This window comes from Neolamprologus brichardi, chromosome 11 (assembly GCF_056152115.1).
Source record: "Neolamprologus brichardi isolate AB-2024 chromosome 11, ASM5615211v1, whole genome shotgun sequence".
Classification (NCBI taxonomy): domain Eukaryota; kingdom Metazoa; phylum Chordata; class Actinopteri; order Cichliformes; family Cichlidae; genus Neolamprologus; species Neolamprologus brichardi.
Genome location: NC_142114.1, coordinates 14,612,345 through 14,632,360, shown reverse-complemented (window position 1 = coordinate 14,632,360; position 20,016 = coordinate 14,612,345). Strand labels below are relative to the sequence as shown.

The 20,016-nt window shown below is 38.6% G+C and overlaps 2 protein-coding genes across 2 annotated transcripts; both read left to right on the top strand.

Annotated features, from left to right (window-relative positions):
• The first annotated feature begins 2,588 nt into the window (after positions 1-2,588).
• On the top strand, positions 2,589-6,160 carry LOC118454967 (G protein-coupled receptor 20-like). The gene is made up of 6 exons (XM_035912353.2): positions 2,589-2,786; positions 2,899-3,165; positions 3,255-3,499; positions 4,052-4,136; positions 5,572-5,697; positions 5,864-6,160. The coding sequence occupies exons 1-6, from the start codon at positions 2,589-2,591 to the stop codon at positions 6,047-6,049; spliced, it is 1,107 nt and encodes a 368-aa protein (XP_035768246.2). The 3' UTR covers positions 6,050-6,160.
• Positions 6,161-7,551: 1,391 nt separating this feature from the next.
• LOC102800096 (polyamine-transporter SLC45A4-like) lies at positions 7,552-17,012 on the top strand. Its single transcript, XM_006801342.3, has 13 exons — positions 7,552-7,648; positions 9,739-10,046; positions 12,484-12,672; positions 12,771-12,950; positions 13,324-13,988; positions 14,220-14,333; positions 14,428-14,676; positions 14,782-14,901; positions 15,266-15,365; positions 15,460-15,540; positions 15,620-15,750; positions 16,097-16,165; positions 16,301-17,012. The coding sequence occupies exons 2-13, from the start codon at positions 9,791-9,793 to the stop codon at positions 16,610-16,612; spliced, it is 2,466 nt and encodes an 821-aa protein (XP_006801405.2). The 5' UTR covers positions 7,552-7,648; positions 9,739-9,790; the 3' UTR covers positions 16,613-17,012.
• The last annotated feature ends 3,004 nt before the right edge of the window (positions 17,013-20,016 follow it).

Genomic DNA, 20,016 nt, shown 5'->3' with positions numbered 1-20,016 from the left:
TTGCAGGTGCTACTAGATTTTGTACATTGAGGCTGTTTCAGGTTAATTTTGACCCGCGACTGTTGAGATGCATTATAGATCCACTCGTGTGGGTCAAATCACGGAAAATTGTGGATTTAGGGAATCTTGAAACTGTAACTGTCATATCTGTGTGTATTTTCTATGGGATAGTGGTGACAGAGTTCGAGGGTGACCTTGACACTATGTTACTGCCCAGGTTCCCACAGAGGTAGGCACTTGCTGGTATGGAAATAGTAAAAAAAACAAAAAAAACATAGAAGTGATCATATGTATGATGCACATAAGGAACAGAGGTCATACAGAGGTCAGATGGTGCCTTGATACAGACACAAGATGTGCACCCGCAAGGGCAAGAAGCAACAATGTAACTAAATAATCTAAAAATGAAGAAAGTAGAATCCCTGTATTCTGAACTTCTGAGATTAAATTAGGTGACAGCTAAATTAGATTAAAATAGAACTCAGAAGAGGAATAGGGAGTGGGTAGATCAGTGCTAGGTGGTATCTTATTGCTGTTTTGGATACACAGACTAGTTTGCAGTTATACAATAAGCAGTAGACATGATATTTAATGGTTATAATGTATAATAAATCCCAACAGTTCCAGAGTGATCTCGCCATTTTTACTTTAAAATGTATTTAAACAATTATAGCTGCGATGTTTTTATTACTTAGATTAAACAGGGCATGATGTTGTGTGATAGTAAATGTTTGGTTTTTTTTAAAAAAAACCCAAAAATATACACTTTCTCATGCTCTGTGAAACATTATTTAACATTAATAATTAATCATTAATTTAATATTGTCTCATAGGCTATTTATAAAGTCTAAAACATTTAATTTGGATCCTGTGAAGACATGGTTTGAACAGTGTGTAAGGATTAATAAGCCAAATAATAAGGCAAACTAAATGCAACTGGCTGTAGTTACGAGTGTCACGGGACTATGTCTGACTACATTCCTAAGATTGAAATCTAAGTGGAAAAACTTTAACAAACTGAAAAAAAAAATTCTCAAAGAATGTTTGGGAACAGTTTTTAAGTAACTCTTAAATGCCCAAGTTATTAGAAATAAAGAAGAAATGACAACAGGGCTAACTTTTTTGCCATTCTGCTGAAACTTACACATAGTTCATGGGTTGCTTAGAATGAATAACACTCATATTTGTGCATATATCATAAAAGAGAGAGAAAGAAGCAAGTGCCTAAATAAAAACTTTCCTCAGAGTGCCCCACTATAACGCTTGTACGCACTGTTAATAATGATGAACTAGGTCAAATAAGCTGACTAATATCAGAGGGTGTCACTGTGAAAGCACTCATTTATTTCCTTCAGTGCTCTTAATGTTGTGTGGCTAGACTGCTCCGGTTCATGCAGATGAATCACATTATTCATGCCTCACCCTCAGTTGAGCATGTTATTCCCATTAGCATGAATAGACTACATTTTTCATCAGCTGGATGATTATTTTGCTAAGAGATTTGTTGTAAGCAAGGAGCACAAAACACAAACTCCAGGCATCACATACACTGGGCTTCTTAAACCTTTCCAGTGTGGCACCCACAGGAGCAATTAAACTGCATTTGTCATGGAAGACAAAGGATGCAGAAGTGAAATCCAGCTCATTTATGCGAAACATCACGCGACTTTGGCCTTTTTTAGTGCTTTAAATGCCAGTAGATTCTCCATGAGATTGATTCGGTAACCTTTCTCTTCTCCTTCACAGTCTTCATCTCAACACGCTACTGCTGTCCTGTTGGCTTTAGGTGTAAAATCCTCAGATCACTTTTAGTAAAAGTCACTTAAAGTAAAATAATTAAAGTAAATAAACATACACACGCCAGCTCAAACAGGGGCTAATTAATGTAGCCATGAAATGACTCTCTTACTATAGATCTAAGCTTTTGTGAGCTATTTAAATGGAAAAGAAAACAAATGATCTATCTCTTTTTTATTATGATTAAATGAAAAGGTCCCTAGATGTCCAGAGTAATGACATGTTGTTTCTGTACTTTGTGAGAGGGTTATATCTTGGCCAATAAGAGCAAAAGTATTTATTTTTTATTTGTAATAATAGCTGGAATGAGAATTAATCCTAGCCCCTCAGGGAGTATTGCTGTAGTGATAAATAAATATAGTTACATTATAAATATATGGGTTCAACAAGCCAGATATTGGTTTAAAATAGCCATGCCAGTGTATCTGTGACAACAGCAACAGCCAGTATGAGGTCAGAGACAGAGAGAGTGAGCATCAGAGAAAAGGAGGACAGTGTGTGTCCCTGTGTTTCTCTGTAGATGCTGAAGTCAAACATAGAAAAGAGGAAGTAACATAGTACAGCAAGGCAGGCCTGATGTAGAGATGATGTAACTGTAAAACTGCAGGTTTCTGTTTAAACATGAAAACTAATGCAACTAATGCGTGGATCTGTCAGTAAATGTGGTGTATATATCTCTATCTATAAAACTTGTATTATTCTCTCTGACAGTTTCCACTTTATCATCCGTGTCATCCTCACAATCCTCATCAACATCATTAAGGTGGCTTATTACCTCATCGCACATCATCATGATGATGAACATTAATGGTACAGAGTCTTGGCTTTTCATCAACACTTCCTTTAATACACCTCAAATATCGGGTCCAGCAAACACAAGTGGTATGGAAAGATATCTTCAAAGACTGGCACATTTAGATGAGGGGCTCTACAATGACTTCTATGGCCTTTGGATTGCACTGGTGGTCATAAACTCCCTTATTTTCCTGGTAAGGTGTTTTGACGAAGGCTTTTTAATGTTGCACATAATTTCTATGTTGAAAATTAGTACCTCTTACTAATTTTTCTCGCATCTATCTTTTAACTCTTTTGGTTTTTCAGGTGGGCATGGTGCTCAACATAGTTGCACTTTATGTTTTCTGTTTCCGCACCAAGCAAAAGACCACCTCAGTCATCTACACCATCAACCTGGCCGTGAGTGACCTCTTGGTGAATCTCTCTCTACCGACTCGCATCCTGCTCTACTACAGTGGAGGAGCTTGCATCACCTGCTCATATCTGCACATCTTCAGCTACTTTGTCAACATGTACTGCAGCATCCTGTTTCTAACCTGCATATGCGTCGACCGGTACCTTGCCATTGTGCAGGTGAGTGTCGTCTGTAGCTTGGTTACACAGTCGTGCTTATGAAAATGCTGGACACTTACAAGGCTGCACATTCTGTTCTGTCTTTGTAGGCTGAAGCCTCTCGTCGTTGGAGGAACTCCAGTGTGGCCAAATGTGTTTGCATTTCTGTATGGCTGTTTGCCATTGTGGTTACCTACTCCTTTCTTTCCACCGCTTTTCAGCACACAGGCTGCTGTCTCTCAAAGCTCCTCTTTCTCACCATCTTTGAGTTCTTTCTACCACTTGTCATCATTGTGGTCTTCACTTTGCGCATTATGTGGGCTTTAACAGACCGTCGTCTGATGCAACAGAGCAGGTAGGTAGAACCAATATTACACTGACAGATGGCGGGAAAGAAAACTAAAGTTGTTTTTCTTGTATTGAAGAAAATAAAGTGCATCCACAAAATATTCAGAGGAAATCACACACTGGCTCTGAATACTTATATACATGTTATGTTTTTTGTTTGTAATAAATTTGCAAGAATTTCAAGCAAACCTTTTTCACATTGTCAGTATGGGGTATTGTGTGCAGAATCTCGAGTGAAATGTAAATAAATCGATTTTGGAATAAGGTTGTAACATGACAAAATGTGGAACAAGTGAAGCGCTCTGAATACTCTTAGGATGCACTGCATTAACTGTTTACATGGATTCTCTCCAGTTACTCCAGCTTCACCGTACAGTCCAAAGATGTGCAGGGGTTTTCTTAAATGTTGATTCTGAACTGAAATTGGGTTTGAATGTGAGCCTCTTCGTTCCATGTGTGTATGTGAGCCATCTGTCTGTCTTTGACTCACTGACACATAGGAAAGTTTATATCCCATAAAAATATGCAGATAATGGTATCTTTAACTTTATTTTCTCAGGGATAGGAGAAGGAGAGCTGTCCAGCTGTTGACAACTGTGCTGATCATCTTCACAGTCTGTTTCACACCCTTTCATGTTAGACAGGTGAGCAACAAGTATTTGCAACAAGTATATATAAAGTAAAAGGCCAAGTAGTATTAATGATTGTATTCTCCCCCATGAAACTGTGGATGCTTTCAACTTTATCCTCTAAAAAGGATTACAAATGAACAAATGTGAGGCAGAAAACCAGCCTTTGCTTGAACTGCTCATAAATTATATCCATGCTTGGGTGAACCTTGACTCTGCATTGTGGGTCACCGGAAGGTTCAGGACAATTTCGATTAGACAATATTACCAGGTGATAAAGCAACAGAAAAATCTATATATATAACATAAATATATAGACAAAAATACATGTACAATATTTCAAACCAATATTGACATGTATCAAAAAGACAGAAAGTTTATGTATACACATACATATACACACAGTACACAGTACTCCATTTTCAGCAGCTCAAATGTAATTGGACAACTTCCTGATAAATAATTTTATGGTCAGATGAAGCCTGTTTCCTCTCCAGGAGGTTCATGTATCATTGTCAGAGTCTGCAATCAAGAGACGGCTTCATGAATGTAAACACAAAGGGTTTACAGCAAGGTGCAAATCCATTGGTTAAACTTCAGGACAGGAAGGGCAGATTAGACTTTGTCAGAAACCATCTAAAAGAGCCTGAACAGTGCAGGAAAAGATTATTTGGACAGATGACACAAAGATTAACTTGTACCTGAATTGTGGGAAGAGAAAAATATGGAGAAGCAAAGAAAAAGCTCACGATCCAAAGCATACCACGTTATATGTCAAACATGGTTGGAGCCAGTGATATCGCATGGGCATGTATGGCTGCCAGTATAACAGGGTCATTAGTATTTATTTATGATGCAACTGCTAACAGAAGCAGCAGGATGAACTGTGAGGTGTACAGGGCTGTACTCTCTGATCAGATCCAGACAGCACTTCATGGTGACAAAAATCTTACCGCAGAAGCAACCAGAGTGTTTCCCAAGACAAAGAAATCGGACAATGTTCAATGCCCAAGTCAGTCAACCCAGTAGAGCAGGCTTTTCAGTTACCAAAAACAAAACTGAATTCAGAAAGATCCACAAACAGACAGCCACTGAAGATGACTGCAGTAAAGTCCTGGCAGAGCATCTTACAGGAGAAAACTGAGCATTTGGATATAAATGGCTTCTAGACTTCAGGCAGTCATTGACTGCAAAGTTAACATAAAATACTAAACTAAAATACAATAGGATGTTATTTTTAAAAAGCTGAATACAAAATAGGGAAAATAGTAAGGATCTCAAAATTATAATTTTAATAAAATACAACAAAGATAAAAACAGTAAACATTTTTTAATAAAATACAGTGAAACACAATAAACATATGAATGAAATTAACGTTTTTGTTTGACCTTATGATAAAAATGTATTTGCTTTTATGGGAACATTTGGCATTGCCTGTTTGTGCTGCAGGTGGTGGTATACTTCTACCCTGACATGCCTCACCATGTGATAGTGTACCATCTAACTGTCACCCTCAGCAGTTTGAATAGCTGTATGGATCCTGTTGTCTACTGTTTTGTTACAAATAATTTCCAGGTAAGACTGAAGTACTTTTCCTATTCTCTTCCTCCACATTCTTCAACCTAACTTGACATTTTTCTTCTTTTCTCCACATCCACCTGTCCCTTCAGGTGTGATATGTCCATCATCATTTTTTTACTCATTGATTCTCCAAATAATTTACTTCTCCTGCTGTCTCCAGGCCACTATGAGACATCTTTTCCGCCGCGCGGAGCCCAAGCAGACCAGTGGTGACGTTGTCAGTATGCAGCACAGCTCTAAAGCCTCAGCAGGGACGGACAACGCCATAACTAATAATGTTATATTGATGACCAAGATTCTCAGATCACTGCAGAGCAGCAACACAGGAAAGGACCGCACACTATAAAATATTTTACAAAGGGTGCATAAAACTAAAAGTTATAGGGATGGCACAGTTAAAGTTCTGAGTTCTGCAACTTGCTGACCACCAGAACTCAACACAGACACTCAGTGCTGCCATTTTTTTTCAATGATGAGCACCATGCAGATATTCACATGTATATGATATTCACACCAAGAAACATTGCCATCGCTCTGGACTGACTTTTCATTTGTCAATGTCTATAGACATTTGGTCAATTTAGCCAACTGCCCTATGGATGTTACTAGAAACTACACAAGAAAATGTCTCAATAAAATGGTAAATATTCCAGTTTTGTCTGTTTTCCTTTTATTTCTGCCATTCAATTTGGCAAAAATAAGATGCAGATTAATCAGTGGCGTGGTGTCACTCTTACAGAAAGGTGAGACTCTTTAACAAGACGAACTGGACCAGATTAAAACAGTGTGCTCACAGCCTCTTGCTGGACTCTTCCTGGCTGAAAAATTGTAAAATGTTATTCTTTCTATACAAACTATCCAAACAGCTCAACTTGTGCTGTTCCTCTGATATATATACTAATTTCTAATCCCATGCAATCTTTAACCAGCTCAGAAACTGAGATGTGAAGTTAAAAAGTATATTAAATACGTTTTCTCTTCTTGTCTTGCTTTAATAGTGAGGGCATTTTCCTCCTCAATCCCCAAACAAGTAATATAATCAGAACATATTAGAGAATAATAACTACTGATGTACACCAGGGAGAAGCATTGCCTATTCTTTGAAAAAACCAATGGAGAACGAGCCCGAAGGAAACTTCAGCGCACTGGAAACCGCTTGGACGAATGAAATCAACGATTCTGTGAATGTAAGCACATAATTGTTTGTTTGTTTATTTATGTAATTTTTTTTTTTTTACAACAGAGTATAATATTATGCGATTTTTAAATAGCCTGAAGAACTAATGGCTTCTAATTAATCAATCTTCAGAGCCTGTTTTTGAAGCTCTAGATCACAATAAATGTATATTGGAGCGGTGTTAGGGAGGAAATTAACCGAATTAATGGTCAAGTTAGTCGAAGTCAATGATTTAGGAACAACATATAGGAACATATATAGAGCTATAGGACCAAGTTCTAGGAAGAGTCGAAAGCGTGCTAGCTAATAAACAAAAGAGTAAATGAATGAATGAATTATGAATAAATAAATAAACAAATATCCTCCATTATGACTTTGTGAACTGTCTTTTTTTCCAGTTCTTGAGGTCCATTATTGTTGACATATTTTCATTTCTTTATGTTATCAATCCATCAATTTTCCATGCAGTTGGTTCCACTTATATCATGCTAGCTAGTTGCCCTTTCACCGTCCATAGGTGAGGCGTTCGCTGACGTCACGAAGGTTTTCTGATGGCCACGCCCCGCTGTGTTAATGTGGAAACCATTGAAATTGGTGAGTGTAGTAAACCCTATGGTCACCCAGTTAGCTTGCAAAGGTTTTGCAAACCTAAAGAAGTGAGAGGGTTTTTTTTCTTCTTCTTATTATTTTTTTTTGTGCTAACACGTCATAGAAGTTTTCCACAATGCGGAACTGGCTGAGCTTTACCACAGCGGTGTAAAATCTCAGGTACGTTACACGTTCCTGTCTGTCATGAAAGTGGGTTTCTCCGCTATTAACTCGCTAACGTAAGTTGCTTAATATCAGCCAAGCCTAGCTTGCTAAGGTAACTTTTTGCGTCAGTCAAAGTCAGGTTAACGGTAATGCGCCTGAAGTCTGGTGTTTTTCCTCTCAGTCCAGACGAGAATACACTTTTAAAGCTGTGCGCCTTATTCGCATAAAACGGCAAAGCATTTTTAATATATTCACTCATTCATTTATTTATTTATTATTTATAGGCTGGCAGGTAGTTCAGGTGAGGCAAAACATGTCATAACTGGTCCAACGAGCCCCCCGGACCTTCACGTGTACACACAGTCCTGTGAGAATTCAGCTCACACACCTCAAGGAAGTTTTAAAAAAAGTTACCTTTCTACATTAATTTGCTCGGATTACTAGCTAAACACAAAAACACTTTGATCTTTCTCTTTGTGAAAATGACAGAAAACTGCACAAGGCTGTCATTAAACATAAACTTATACATGATCTAAGCTTTTTTTTCATATTGCTCACCTCAGAAGAGCGGGGCAGAAAATGAATAAGTGAACAATAGAAGAATGGTCTTTGCCATGCTCTCTTGTAAGGTATGTCTCAATAGGATCTGCTTGCTTTCTGCTCCACTTACGCAACAGCAATAGTGGTGTAATAATGGTTTATTTTTTAATGTGGCTCTTGTCTATGAGTCTGATTTCGCTTTTATGACTAAAGGTCCTAGATAGTGGCGATGTCACTGGATTTAACAGAGCAATCTTGGGTTAATTCAGTCTAAGTTTTTTGATCGTTTGGCCCTTTATTTGAGTCTGTGATGCTTATACTTATTGTAAATTATTTGTTATGTCTTACGGCTTAAATTATACAAACCCATTATGGGGTGAACCTCTCAAACCCTAGGCTGAGGGAATCAGGTGTCTCTGTTCGAACTCTTAGGCCTTTTGTTGGCAGTGTCTGGTTCCACTTATTCCCCTTGAAAAGAGAGTTGTAAGACAAGAAAAAAAAAAAAATCCTAAGGGCACTGATCTCTTCCAGGATGATGATAGATATGAGAGTGCTAGGAGTCTATGACCTTCACAGTCACCAGATCTGAACCAAGTTGGATACCTGTGCATTGGTATGGGTTGATCTGTTTGACCACTCTCTCCATCAACATCATCTTATCATTAAGGGAGGTATTATCTCTTTGAGTAGTGGCTCTGGGAGTTATACAATTAATAAAATGTATTGTATTCTAATTTTTGCTATATAACTTTTGTACTGTCCACTTCCTGCTGTGACAAAACAAATTTCCCACATGTGGGACTAATAAAGGTTATCTTATCTTATCTTATAAGGAGGAAATAAAGCAATTCTGGGGGAAGATGTTGCTATAGCACCCATCTAGGACAGTGGTGTGGTTTTTTGTTTTTTTTCATTCACTCTAGAATTTACTTGCAGAAATAACAGTTCATTAAAAAAAATCTACTTAATAATAATAAGACTTCTGTATCAGCATTTGGAGACTGAACAGATTTTCTGGAAAATGCACTAACAGGTTTCCCTGTTTAAATCAAGGCAAAGCTACATCCTGTGTTGTCATAGCTTTAGCTTTTTGCACAGCTGGTATCTGTTTATTTTTTTTGTTTGTTTTGTTTTTGCAGGTTAATATGTAACATTATTAGTAGGAGTTTACCGAGAAATCTCAAGATATTTTAACCCGGACTTGCCTGACTAGCACAAACTTTCTTAGTTGGACTTGCCCAAACTTCATGCACACAGCCACTTCTATTCAGGAGTTCACTGCAGGTCACCACCACAAACATCTGCTGGAGACCATAAAACACTTATTACCCCACCTCGCCTCTTTTACACTCTTCACTACCCATCTCCATTAAATACTTTTGGAGATGTGCTAAAACTGTGATTGTTCTCGCCTCTGTGTTTCTTTTGCTTTGACCTTAGTAGTGACTTGTTAGTCCTCTGAAATAGCTTTATCTTCTCATGAGCTATAAAAAATCAAGGTGAAAACTATGCCTATTACACTTTTTGACAGTGATAAGATGGTAAGATTGTGCTTGCATTTATAGGAAAAACTGTGGCACAAAGACATATATACTGATCTATAACAGCCACAAGCAAATGGTTCCCCTGAAGTCAAACCAGACTGAAATGGAGATGGCAGCTGAGGGTGGAGATGCTTCTCGTCTTCCAGAGATCAGAAGACCCAAGGAGGAAGGAGCATATGACAGTGAGAGTGAGACAGACATGGACGAGGAAGGCAGAGGAGTCCGAATCCCTCTGCATCGCTGGGTAATGCACGGGACAGTGATGTTTGGACGTGAGTTTTGCTATGCCATGGAAACCGCCCTGGTAACACCAGTTCTGCTGCAAATAGGTAGGAGACACAACACAGTTTAACAAGTTAGCAACCATAACAGACCTGGAACAAAAGCATTTTTTACTGGTTAGGTATGAGAAGAATGTTTAACACAGCACATTTCACTTTTCTGTTCCATGAACAACATGATAAGACTGACTGATTCTAATTAACGTGTCTGATTGGGTAGTTGTTTTTTCATATGCCAATGGAGTTGATTGCTAAACCTGTTGAATGTAAATGATCTACCAAGTAATATTGGTTATAGATGACAACGGACTACTGACATAGGATTTTTTTTAAAGTTATTGAACTGAATCAGCCTCACTTATTTTTTGGAATGGATAAGTTTTAAGCTAATTACATTAGAAAATGAGAAATCTTTATGCTTTTTCTTTGCTTTTTAAAGCTTCAGGACTTGTAAATGATTGTGTTAAGACTGAAAGACACTGCTGAGCTGGTGAAAAAACAGGATTTGTTTTGTCTTACCACTCTTGCTTACTTTGCCATAGCCAACACCTTTAAAACAAACATTCAGCAAGTGCAGTGCAGTTCATTTCATGCTGGGACAGGTTGTAATTTTGAACTTACCTTTGATTATTGCCAAATAAATGCATCCATAGCTTGTTGAAATCCCAGGGTTCTTGACTGAACATGTGTTTAGAAAACTGTTTGACATTGCCTTTAAGCACAGTAAATGTGTTTTATTAACTTGTTGCAGATACACAACTTTGTTCATGTTTCTTTGTTCACAGTGCACAAGGTATGTTTGTAACCTAAAACTCAAGTGAAGTATAGACACGGTTTTTCTTGGCTCATGGGTTTATCATGCTTTTACTTACCGTATGTGTATTTTTTAGCTCAGACAAACATTTTGAGTTTTCTTCCCCATGTACTTGTATTGGACACACAGAGTTAATTGGACACACAGAGACACACTCATGTATAACTACTAGTGTATAAAGCATCTCTGAGCTTTGGTGCATAAGTCTGTTGAAGAGGAAATAAGCAGTAATGGAAAAGACAGATGGAAAGAGAGATATTTTTCATGCTGTGAGAAAGTTATATTCACTTTTGTTGACTTAAGGGAGAAGGAAGGCAGGAACAGAGCATAATGTTCCCATGAGAATTATCCAGCTCAGTCAGCCAGCTGACATAATTCATCAGATTTTAAACCTAAAAGTCCACTTCTTTTAGAGTTGATGTACAGTAAAAATGGAAATGTCTGTCCAGTTTGGAAATGGGTAAAAACAACTGAAGAGTAGTGTTTTGAGATTTGCAGACATGCTGTAACATAGTTTTGTCTTTGACATGCATAACTACAGGTTTCACCACTTTCCTGTTTGTAGCATATTTTTGACTGTGCTGATAAAACTGGCCACCATATTACCAAAAATGCTTCTGCTAAGTTAAAAACCACTGATAATGGAAAAGCACTAGTGGTTCTTCAGCTGTGGAATGCAAGTCATGTGATATTATTAAAACATGGGAAAACTTGCCCTTTGTGTATCGAAATCATAATGAAAACGTTCTGTGCCTGTTCCTGCATGACAGGCATCTAAATTTGGCTTAACTTTGACTTAACTTATTCAAAACAGAGCCTGGTAGATAAGTAACTTATTACAAAACAATCATCAGCTTTTTGTCAGCATTTTTATTTTATTTTAGTGAAAGTTCAAAACTGGTTTGCAAAAGAGTCAAAGTGCAAATATCTAATGCCAAAGCCTGATAGATTTCAATATTTAAAAGTATAGACAATGGACGAATACTGCCTTGCGTCAAAATAAAAATAACAGATAAAGGTATTAAATTCTGCAGAGTATGTTTTATTCCCACCACTGCCTAAATAAAATGACAAATATGAGACATTTACTTACATTTGGTTGTAATACATTAAGTATTAAGTTGTGTGGCCTGTCAGAAAACAAAAACACTTGCTCTTAGATCAGATCAGATTAGATTGCTGTTTTGTAATTTGTCTTTAAAGCTCTCTGTGGCTTTGCTCCAGGTTACTTTTCAGATCTCCTTAGCCTGCACCTAACCACTCCAACTCTGCGTCCTCCAGTCAAATACTTACGTGGGTCCCACGCTCCCATTTAAAATCTAAAGGTGACAGGGGTTTCTCTGTTGCCGCTCCAAGACTCTGTCTTCCCTCTTTTATATAGTTCTCCTTCTCTTTGGAGATCTTCAACTCAACTTGAAGACCTACCTATTTTCACAGGTTTTTGGATCACTTGGAAACACGGTCTATTCCGTCTCATTTATTTTGTTTTTTTTATGTTATTTGATGACGTAAGCGTGTATGTGTGTGTGTATGTATGTATATATATATATATATATATATATATACATACATACACACACACTTCACTATGCTGTGCTTGTTTTTTAATTCTTATATTAGCTTTAGTGTAATTGAAAATACTTGAATGAATCAATTGTGTTTATTTTCCAGGTCTTCCTGAAAAGTATTACAGTTTAACCTGGTTTCTCAGTCCTATCCTGGGTCTCCTCTTCACACCTCTCATTGGCACAGCCAGTGACCGCTGTAGTCTGCGATGGGGCAGGAGAAGACCGTTCATTCTGGGTCTTTGTGTAGGTGTACTGCTGGGAGTGGCACTGTTTTTAAATGGTTCATTAATAGGTGAGTGGAAGGCTTCAAGGGAGATAATCTGCTAACAAATCATAAAAAATGCAGTTCAGCAAATCTGGTCTGTGTATATTTTGTGGTATTCTCTTCAGGCCTTTCTGTCGGCGACACTCCCAATAAGCATACTATCGGCATCGTTCTTACTGTGCTGGGCGTGGTGGTGCTGGACTTCTGCGCTGATGCCTCAGAGGGACCAATCAGAGCTTATCTGCTGGATGTTGCAGACACAGATGAGCAAGATATTGCGCTGAACATTCATGCATTCTCTGCTGGTAAGTCTATGTAGATTTTTGGAGGTTTCGTTCTCAACATTCACAAGACTGTGAACCAGGAATTCATTCAGCGGGGATCAGACTGTCAACATTCTTAGATATCTGGACACCAACACACAGTTCACCACGCATACTACAGCTACTTTGTCCTCTTTCCCAGAATGAAATTTCAGTTGAAGGCTCACCTCTTTGACACAGTGGAGGAAAGACATGGGCCGTGTAATTTGAATGTTTACATGGATGCAGAAAGCGAATGTTCTGAACATTATCAAATCTGAGTACATGCATAATGTTAGGATTACAGTTGCACAACCCTCCATACATATTTACAAATAATAATGCTACACTAATCCCCTTATACCTGTCTCTTTAGGGCTTGGTGGAGCAGTAGGATACATGCTTGGAGGTCTAGACTGGACTGGCACAGCTCTGGGCCAAGCATTTCAATCACAGGAGCAGGTTCTCTTCATGTTTGCAGCCATCGTCTTCATTATCTCTGTCACACTGCACATGTTCAGTATCCCTGAGCAGCCCTTCAGTCCATCAAACCAGGTTAAAGACACAGAAAATGGGGATTCTACTGGCCAGGTATCTTTGAAGCCAGCTGGCCACACACTGGATGTAATTACAGAAGAGGATGCTTCTGCTCGAGCTCGATCCAGAGACGACCCTGAATCAGATTCTAAGGAGGGGGAAATTGACTTTCTTGCTGTGGAGCGAGTAAGGAGTAAAAGTGATTCAGTCTTAGCCATGCCAGATGCTACAATTGCATTAGATGCAGACCTTGACCCAGACACACAAAATTTCTTGCCAGAGACACACTTTCAACCTGAAATGCAAGAAGACCTTGAAGATGTTTTCAAACTATCAGATTTCAGTGCTGAAGCCCCACCTTCTGTCAAACCACAACCCCCTCCTGATGGGATGACCGACGTGACGCCTATAAGTTTAGTTTTATCTGAACTTAAAGATTCAGCAAATGGTCATCCGTCCTTCCAGCAGACCAACTGGGGCTCAGAGGATTCCCAGTTGAAACAGGTAAAATGGCTGCTGTGATCAAATATGGTTTTTGTTTGTTTTTTAGCTTATGGTAACTTTGAGACAAACAGTGTACTCCCACAAATTATGTATCATTATCAACCTATTGGTAATGATACTACCGGTACTCTACCTCTTCAAAGACAAAGAACATATTTTTCAGACATTAAGCCCGATACCTTCAGTTTCCTTCAGTAATTTGTACCACACTGCCTCTCTCTTCTGTCCCAGCTGGCCAAACCTGCCAACGGTTCTGAGTTCCCCAGTGTTATGAAAACCCATGGCACCAAGCTGGGAAACCATACATCCAGTACACGGCCAGGCAGACCCACCTACTACAGACAAGTATGGTTTAATTTATTATTTAGTCTTTAATTGACAACATAGGTTATTTTGCAGATGTATAAAAACTGATTTTGGTGGGGGTTTTTCTCTTCAGCCCTCATTTACTTTTTCATATTATGGTCGAGTTGGAGCACAACGGCATCGAATGCGACACACAGGACATTTCAGCCCTCGGCCAATCACCACGTCCCAAAGTTTGAATGATTTAAGCATCATCCAGTGGCATACAGACAGACGACGGTTGCAGCTTTCAGCCAGCAGTCTGTCATCTGAGGGCTCCAGCAGTGAGGGAGGAACAGACAAGGGTGGGAGTGTACGGCTGCTGTGGTTGTCCATGTTGAAGGTGAATCTCTTCTTCTTTCTCCTCTTTTACTACAGCACTGGGTTATGTCAACAGAGATGACTGATGTTTCAGTAATAAATGGTGCCTGTATTACTTTCACTCTAGATGCCCAGTCAGCTCTGGAGATTATGTGTGTGTCACCTGCTCACGTGGTTCTCCATTATAGCTGAAGCTGTGTTTTATACAGATTTCATGGGGCAGGTTATTTTCCAAGGAGACCCCAAGGTATACACACAAGCACACACATACAGATACCTTCCAAATCCCATCTGTATTGTTGTTGAAGCACTACCTGACATCATTTGGTATTTTGTATTCCTTGGAAACCACACAGTTGTGCAGTGGACTTAGCACATTGCTGTGATCACCCTGAGAGGCCACAAAGCTCCTGCAGGGAAAAAATATAAAGTGAAACTAAGTTGAACCTTTTGTATCATTATTTGTCATTTAAAGGCAGGTTTGAGGACCACTGCTGTATAAGAACAGACAAGCAGCTTACCGCATTTTACAGTTTATGAGTATAAGGCACTAAAATGTCAGTGGAAGTCAAATCGTCAGTGTTTCTACTTTTTTTCTTTTTTTCTTTAAGGCACCAGCCAATTCCACAGAGCTACAAAATTATCACAAAGGAGTACAGATGGGCTGCTGGGGACTGGTGGTTTATGCTGCTACTGCTGCTCTCTGCTCTGGTAAAACTCAAACAGCTTCATTTTATTATTATTATTTATTTTATAGAAGTATTCAGCTAACTACTCAGTGAATGACATTTTTTTCTCCACCCAGCCATCCTTCAGAAGTATCTGGATCATTTTGATCTCAGCATTAGGGTCATCTACATTCTTGGGACTCTGGGATTCTCAGTTGGTGAGCTAGTTGAAATATGAGTATAAATGTTGTTAGCCTCTGTAAAGTTAATTACGGATTGGATTCCCTCTCATCTTAGGTACTGCAGTCATGGGAATCATCCCTAATGTTTATGTTGCGATGGTGATGATCAGTACCATGGGCATCATCTCCATGAGTATCTCCTACTGTCCCTATGCATTACTTGGCCAGTACCATGAAATCAAAGAGGTATGATCACACTCATATTCCTGGTGCATATTAAAACCATTATGGTCAAGTCTGAGGTTGTTTGACCAAATGTGCTGTGATTCAGTTCAATTCAGTTTTATTTATATAGTGTCAAATCACAAAAATTAAAAACAATCCTTATATTTAAAATTATGTTAATATCCCCAATTACTTTTGAGCTTTTGAAAATGATTGATGTGTCTATATAGTTTCTAAACAGTTAATGCAATAATTCAATTAAACCACTAATTACTATTTGTTTTGAGCCTCTTCCCCATTTATTCATTTAGAAACATCAGTCGTTTCAGTATAGTTACAGTCTTTCCTGTCATGCTTCTTTTCTCAGTACATTAACCACAGCCCAGAAAACACTCGAAGAGGTTTTGGGATTGATTGCGCTATTTTAACCTGCCAGGTAAGTACTGTGCCAAATTAAGCTGACCCTGATGCATAAATTCAGGTTACACTGAGCAAAATGAGAAATGTTCAAAAGTGAAACGGCATGTTTAGGTTTTTGTAAATAGTCTGGTTACAGTATTTCCTCTTTCAGGTTTACATCAGCCAGATTTTGGTTGCATCAGCACTTGGATCTGTGGTAGAGGCAGTTGGCAGTGTGCGTGTCATTCCCATTGTGGCCTCTGGGGGTTCTTTCCTTGGCTTTCTTGCAGCTTGTTTCCTTCTCATTTATCCTGATTTGGAGCCCAGCAGCTCAGAGCAGGATGAGGATTCGGTGGGTTTTCCTGGAGCAGAAGACCAGAATGCAGAAAATACCAGTGAGCAGACTCAGGCTCTGCTGAAACTCACAAACACAGATACAGAAACGGAGAGTTTGAATAAGATGGAGAACCACTCTTCTACCTGAGCATGACCATAAAAAGACTTGCTTAGGATTATGCTCATCAAACAGAAATCACAGGATGTGAGGTTTTTACCAAATGCATCTACCTGATTTACAGATTTTACATTCTGGACCTTTCTGAAGGAAAGATCAGGAAAAAGGAAAAAAAAGACATGGCGGAAAGTTGGGTCCATATTAAGATATCAAGGTGGAGCTGAGCTGGAACAATTATTTGCTTTGTGTACTAACAGAAATAAGTATTTCAGTTTTGATATGTTTCATTTGTCGTACTACCTCAGCTCTAATGCAAATAAATTTCCAGCTGCTTAGATAGCAAATGACAGCTATCTGTTGTGACTGTTGAAAGTAAATTAGATGGTACTACTGAAACAAACTTTATTGAAAAATGGATTTAAGAAGCACACAGGGCACTTTCTGTCTCTCTTCTGAATGCTGATGCTGCAGAGTAAAGTAATGTCTGACACTTTACATCATAGAAGCTGTTCTATAGCTGCTTAATAGACAGTCATGATGCTGTAAAAAATTATGTGTATTCCTGCATCACCTGCAGGCTAAATACAGATGCAGAAAACATTTTCCAATTTCTTGCTGAAGTGCCTTGATGCCAGATATTAATGTTGCTGGCTTTAATGCAATGGGATTTTGTCATTTAGACATAGGTCACTCAGTATTTTGTCATCTGTGCATAAGGTTTGTTGCATTTGTGGAAACTGTTGTTGTCAGTATTGTCTCTGGCAGATAATTGGAATTCTCTTTGCCATTATTGCTAAAAAAAATCAGAAAATCAGTTCAGGGTCAGTAAGCACAACCAGAATTCATACATAAGGCACACTTTTGAGGAAATGAAAGAATTTTAAATGCGCCTTATAGTCTAAAAAAATGCGGTACTGAAAAAGTTCTTGTGCGTAAAGTGCTTCAGTGAGCTGAAATTTAAACTTAAAATATCTCAAGATATATAAAATAAAAAGGTAGTCGAAATTAAAAGTGCCTCAAAGGCTTTGAACTGAACATCTCAATATCTGAACATCTTACCTTGGGCATGGGCATCTGAGAGGTTCCGTAATGCATAATGTGTGTCTGTTGTTGACCACACAGAGACTTTCAGAGTTGTGGAGACTTTTTTGTGTTTACTTGAACGACTGGTCGCACCAGTGCGACCAAGGATTTTTTTTTAGTCACACCATTGAGATTTTATCCTCAGTTTTTAAATTCTACAAACGAAATCTAGGCTGTTTTGAACTTGAGTAAGTTCATGAAAATCAGGTTCCGTGGCAGAGTTAAAAATGTGAAGGACAACAGACAAGTGATCATTGCTGAAAGAGGTTGTTTATCTTTATTTGTTAAATGTCAGGACTGAGAATGTTTGTTCATCAACATCTCTTTATGTGTGGAAGGCTATCCTCTTTGAAGAATAAAAGAATAAAAATCCAGCAGTCACACTGACTTCAAGTGCTTTGCCAGCAGTGAATTGAAAGTGTAACAAAGTGAGTCAGCGCTCTTACCCTGATGAAGTTAACTATTTTAGCCGAAACATCAACAGCATAGTTAATTTTTAGCAGTGACTTACACAACACCTTCTGGTGTATTTAATAATGCAAAAATGCCAATTTCGGTTCTAGGTTCATTTCTCTCACTTTATACTGTATCTGATTCAAAAGTCAGATGTTTTTTCCTTTCAGATTTGGACAGCCATCGCTTTTAACACCTGCCAGTTTGTCCCAGTTTAGCCCCCAGCTTATCAATTTATGCAGTTACCTCCGTGAACAAGTAACTCCCTGTCACAGTCCCTTTCATAGAGTGCATTTCTGCCAGCTCCTTTGTAATCTCACACTCTTTTGTTATCCCACGTACAAAGATGAGAAACTGGGCTGTGTTGCGGACCTAACAGCGCTCATCCAGAACTGAAGAGAAAAGTTAAAATTGTCTAGCTAAAGCCTCACATTTTTCACAGTATCCTTGATCTGTCTTGTTACTATTTGCATATTTTCAAATACTTCTTTTATCTCAGGGCTAATTAGCTGGGCAGAGTCCACCAAATACTCTTTGATAAACTCTTCATCTGAGAACAGCGTACTAGTGATGGGTAGATGAGTCCTTGTGAAGCGTTTCAGCACATTCCCCAAACTGTATCAATACTATGTCGACACACTGTTGTTGTTTTGCTCCATACTGACACCTGCTGGACCTTAAACATCATTGCAGGCAACTTACTTGAGACTCACAAAAGACACTGATTCAATGACCTACTCATACTTGTATACTCTGTAAGGTATTGTACTTTCCATGGAATAATTTTATATCTTTTACATTTCAAATATTGTAGGCATCTTTAAAATATATTGTGAATGACATTAAGTGAAAATTAAAATGAAAGTATTGTGAATGTAATATTACCCATTTAAATGTAATTGACTCAGAGTTTACTATAAATTTCTATTCAGAAAAATACATTTATCAAATGTTTTTGCATTCAGTCTATTGCGTTTTTTTGACACCATTTCCCCAGCTTTGGAAAACACATGCTCACGGGGCACAGATGAAACTGGGGTACACAAAAACTGTAAAGCCAGGTGAAAAAGGTTCGGATAAGATGTCTTCCTATTCCTCCACTACGTTAAAGGATCCTCTGATCTTGGAATGTTTCTCTCTGCCAAGTAGCTGGACCTCAATGATGGAGTCTACTGTTGCATTGTTGGTTTGTCTGCCAACTTCTTCATCGAGCCGCAGGTTTTCTGAAATAATAAAAAATCCATGGCCATTTTAGTTTTTGTCATCTACCCCAAATTAGTACACATTAGCATCAAAATAAATGTAAGAATAAGCTGATAATACTGAACTTGTCTGGAACAGGTGACTTCTCTGATGAAGGGCTCAGATGCTGTGCGGGACTGCAGCACACTCCATTTTCAGGCGACTGACTGCCTCACTACACTTGGAGGAACTACGAAATCCGAGTGTTTTAAATCTGGGGTCTAAAAGTGTTGATAGGGTCAACACACTTAATGACTCCAGGTTAGAAGCAGTGTCTGTGACATGACGCCTAAGTTGGTCATGGAGATGCTTGTGTGTGTAGATGTAAAGAGTTCCGCTCAAGTGCACAATATAGCATTTTCATTATCGGGATGACCTTTGATCCTGAAACTCTCCTCAGACAACTCCACTGTGGCCTGATGGAAAGGGGCTAGCACGAGAAGTGCTTCCCTTACGATGTTACACTCATCAGCCGTAAGTGGAGTTAAATCTGTTGAAGAGAAGCAACAGATACCCAGACTGGTTCTTTCTCATCATGTAGCCGTGACAGCATGTGTTATGTGCTGTTCCAGTGTGTTGGTACCTCGTTGATAAGTTTCAAGATGGGCCGTCCCATCTGCTGCTGCACTTTGGCAAGCTTTTCTTTGGCTGTAGTG

Coding starts and splice junctions, on each gene's coding strand:
- LOC118454967 (XM_035912353.2), top strand. CDS start 2,589: ATGATGATGAACATTAATGGTACAGAGTCTTGGCTTTTCATCAACACT. Junction 2,787..2,898: donor TAAACTCCCTTATTTTCCTG/GTAAGGTGTTTT, acceptor TTGGTTTTTCAG/GTGGGCATGGTGCTCAACAT. Junction 3,166..3,254: donor GGTACCTTGCCATTGTGCAG/GTGAGTGTCGTC, acceptor CTGTCTTTGTAG/GCTGAAGCCTCTCGTCGTTG.
- LOC102800096 (XM_006801342.3), top strand. CDS start 9,791: ATGGTTCCCCTGAAGTCAAACCAGACTGAAATGGAGATGGCAGCTGAG. Junction 14,902..15,265: donor TTTTCCAAGGAGACCCCAAG/GTATACACACAA, acceptor TTTTTCTTTAAG/GCACCAGCCAATTCCACAGA. Junction 16,166..16,300: donor GCGCTATTTTAACCTGCCAG/GTAAGTACTGTG, acceptor TTCCTCTTTCAG/GTTTACATCAGCCAGATTTT.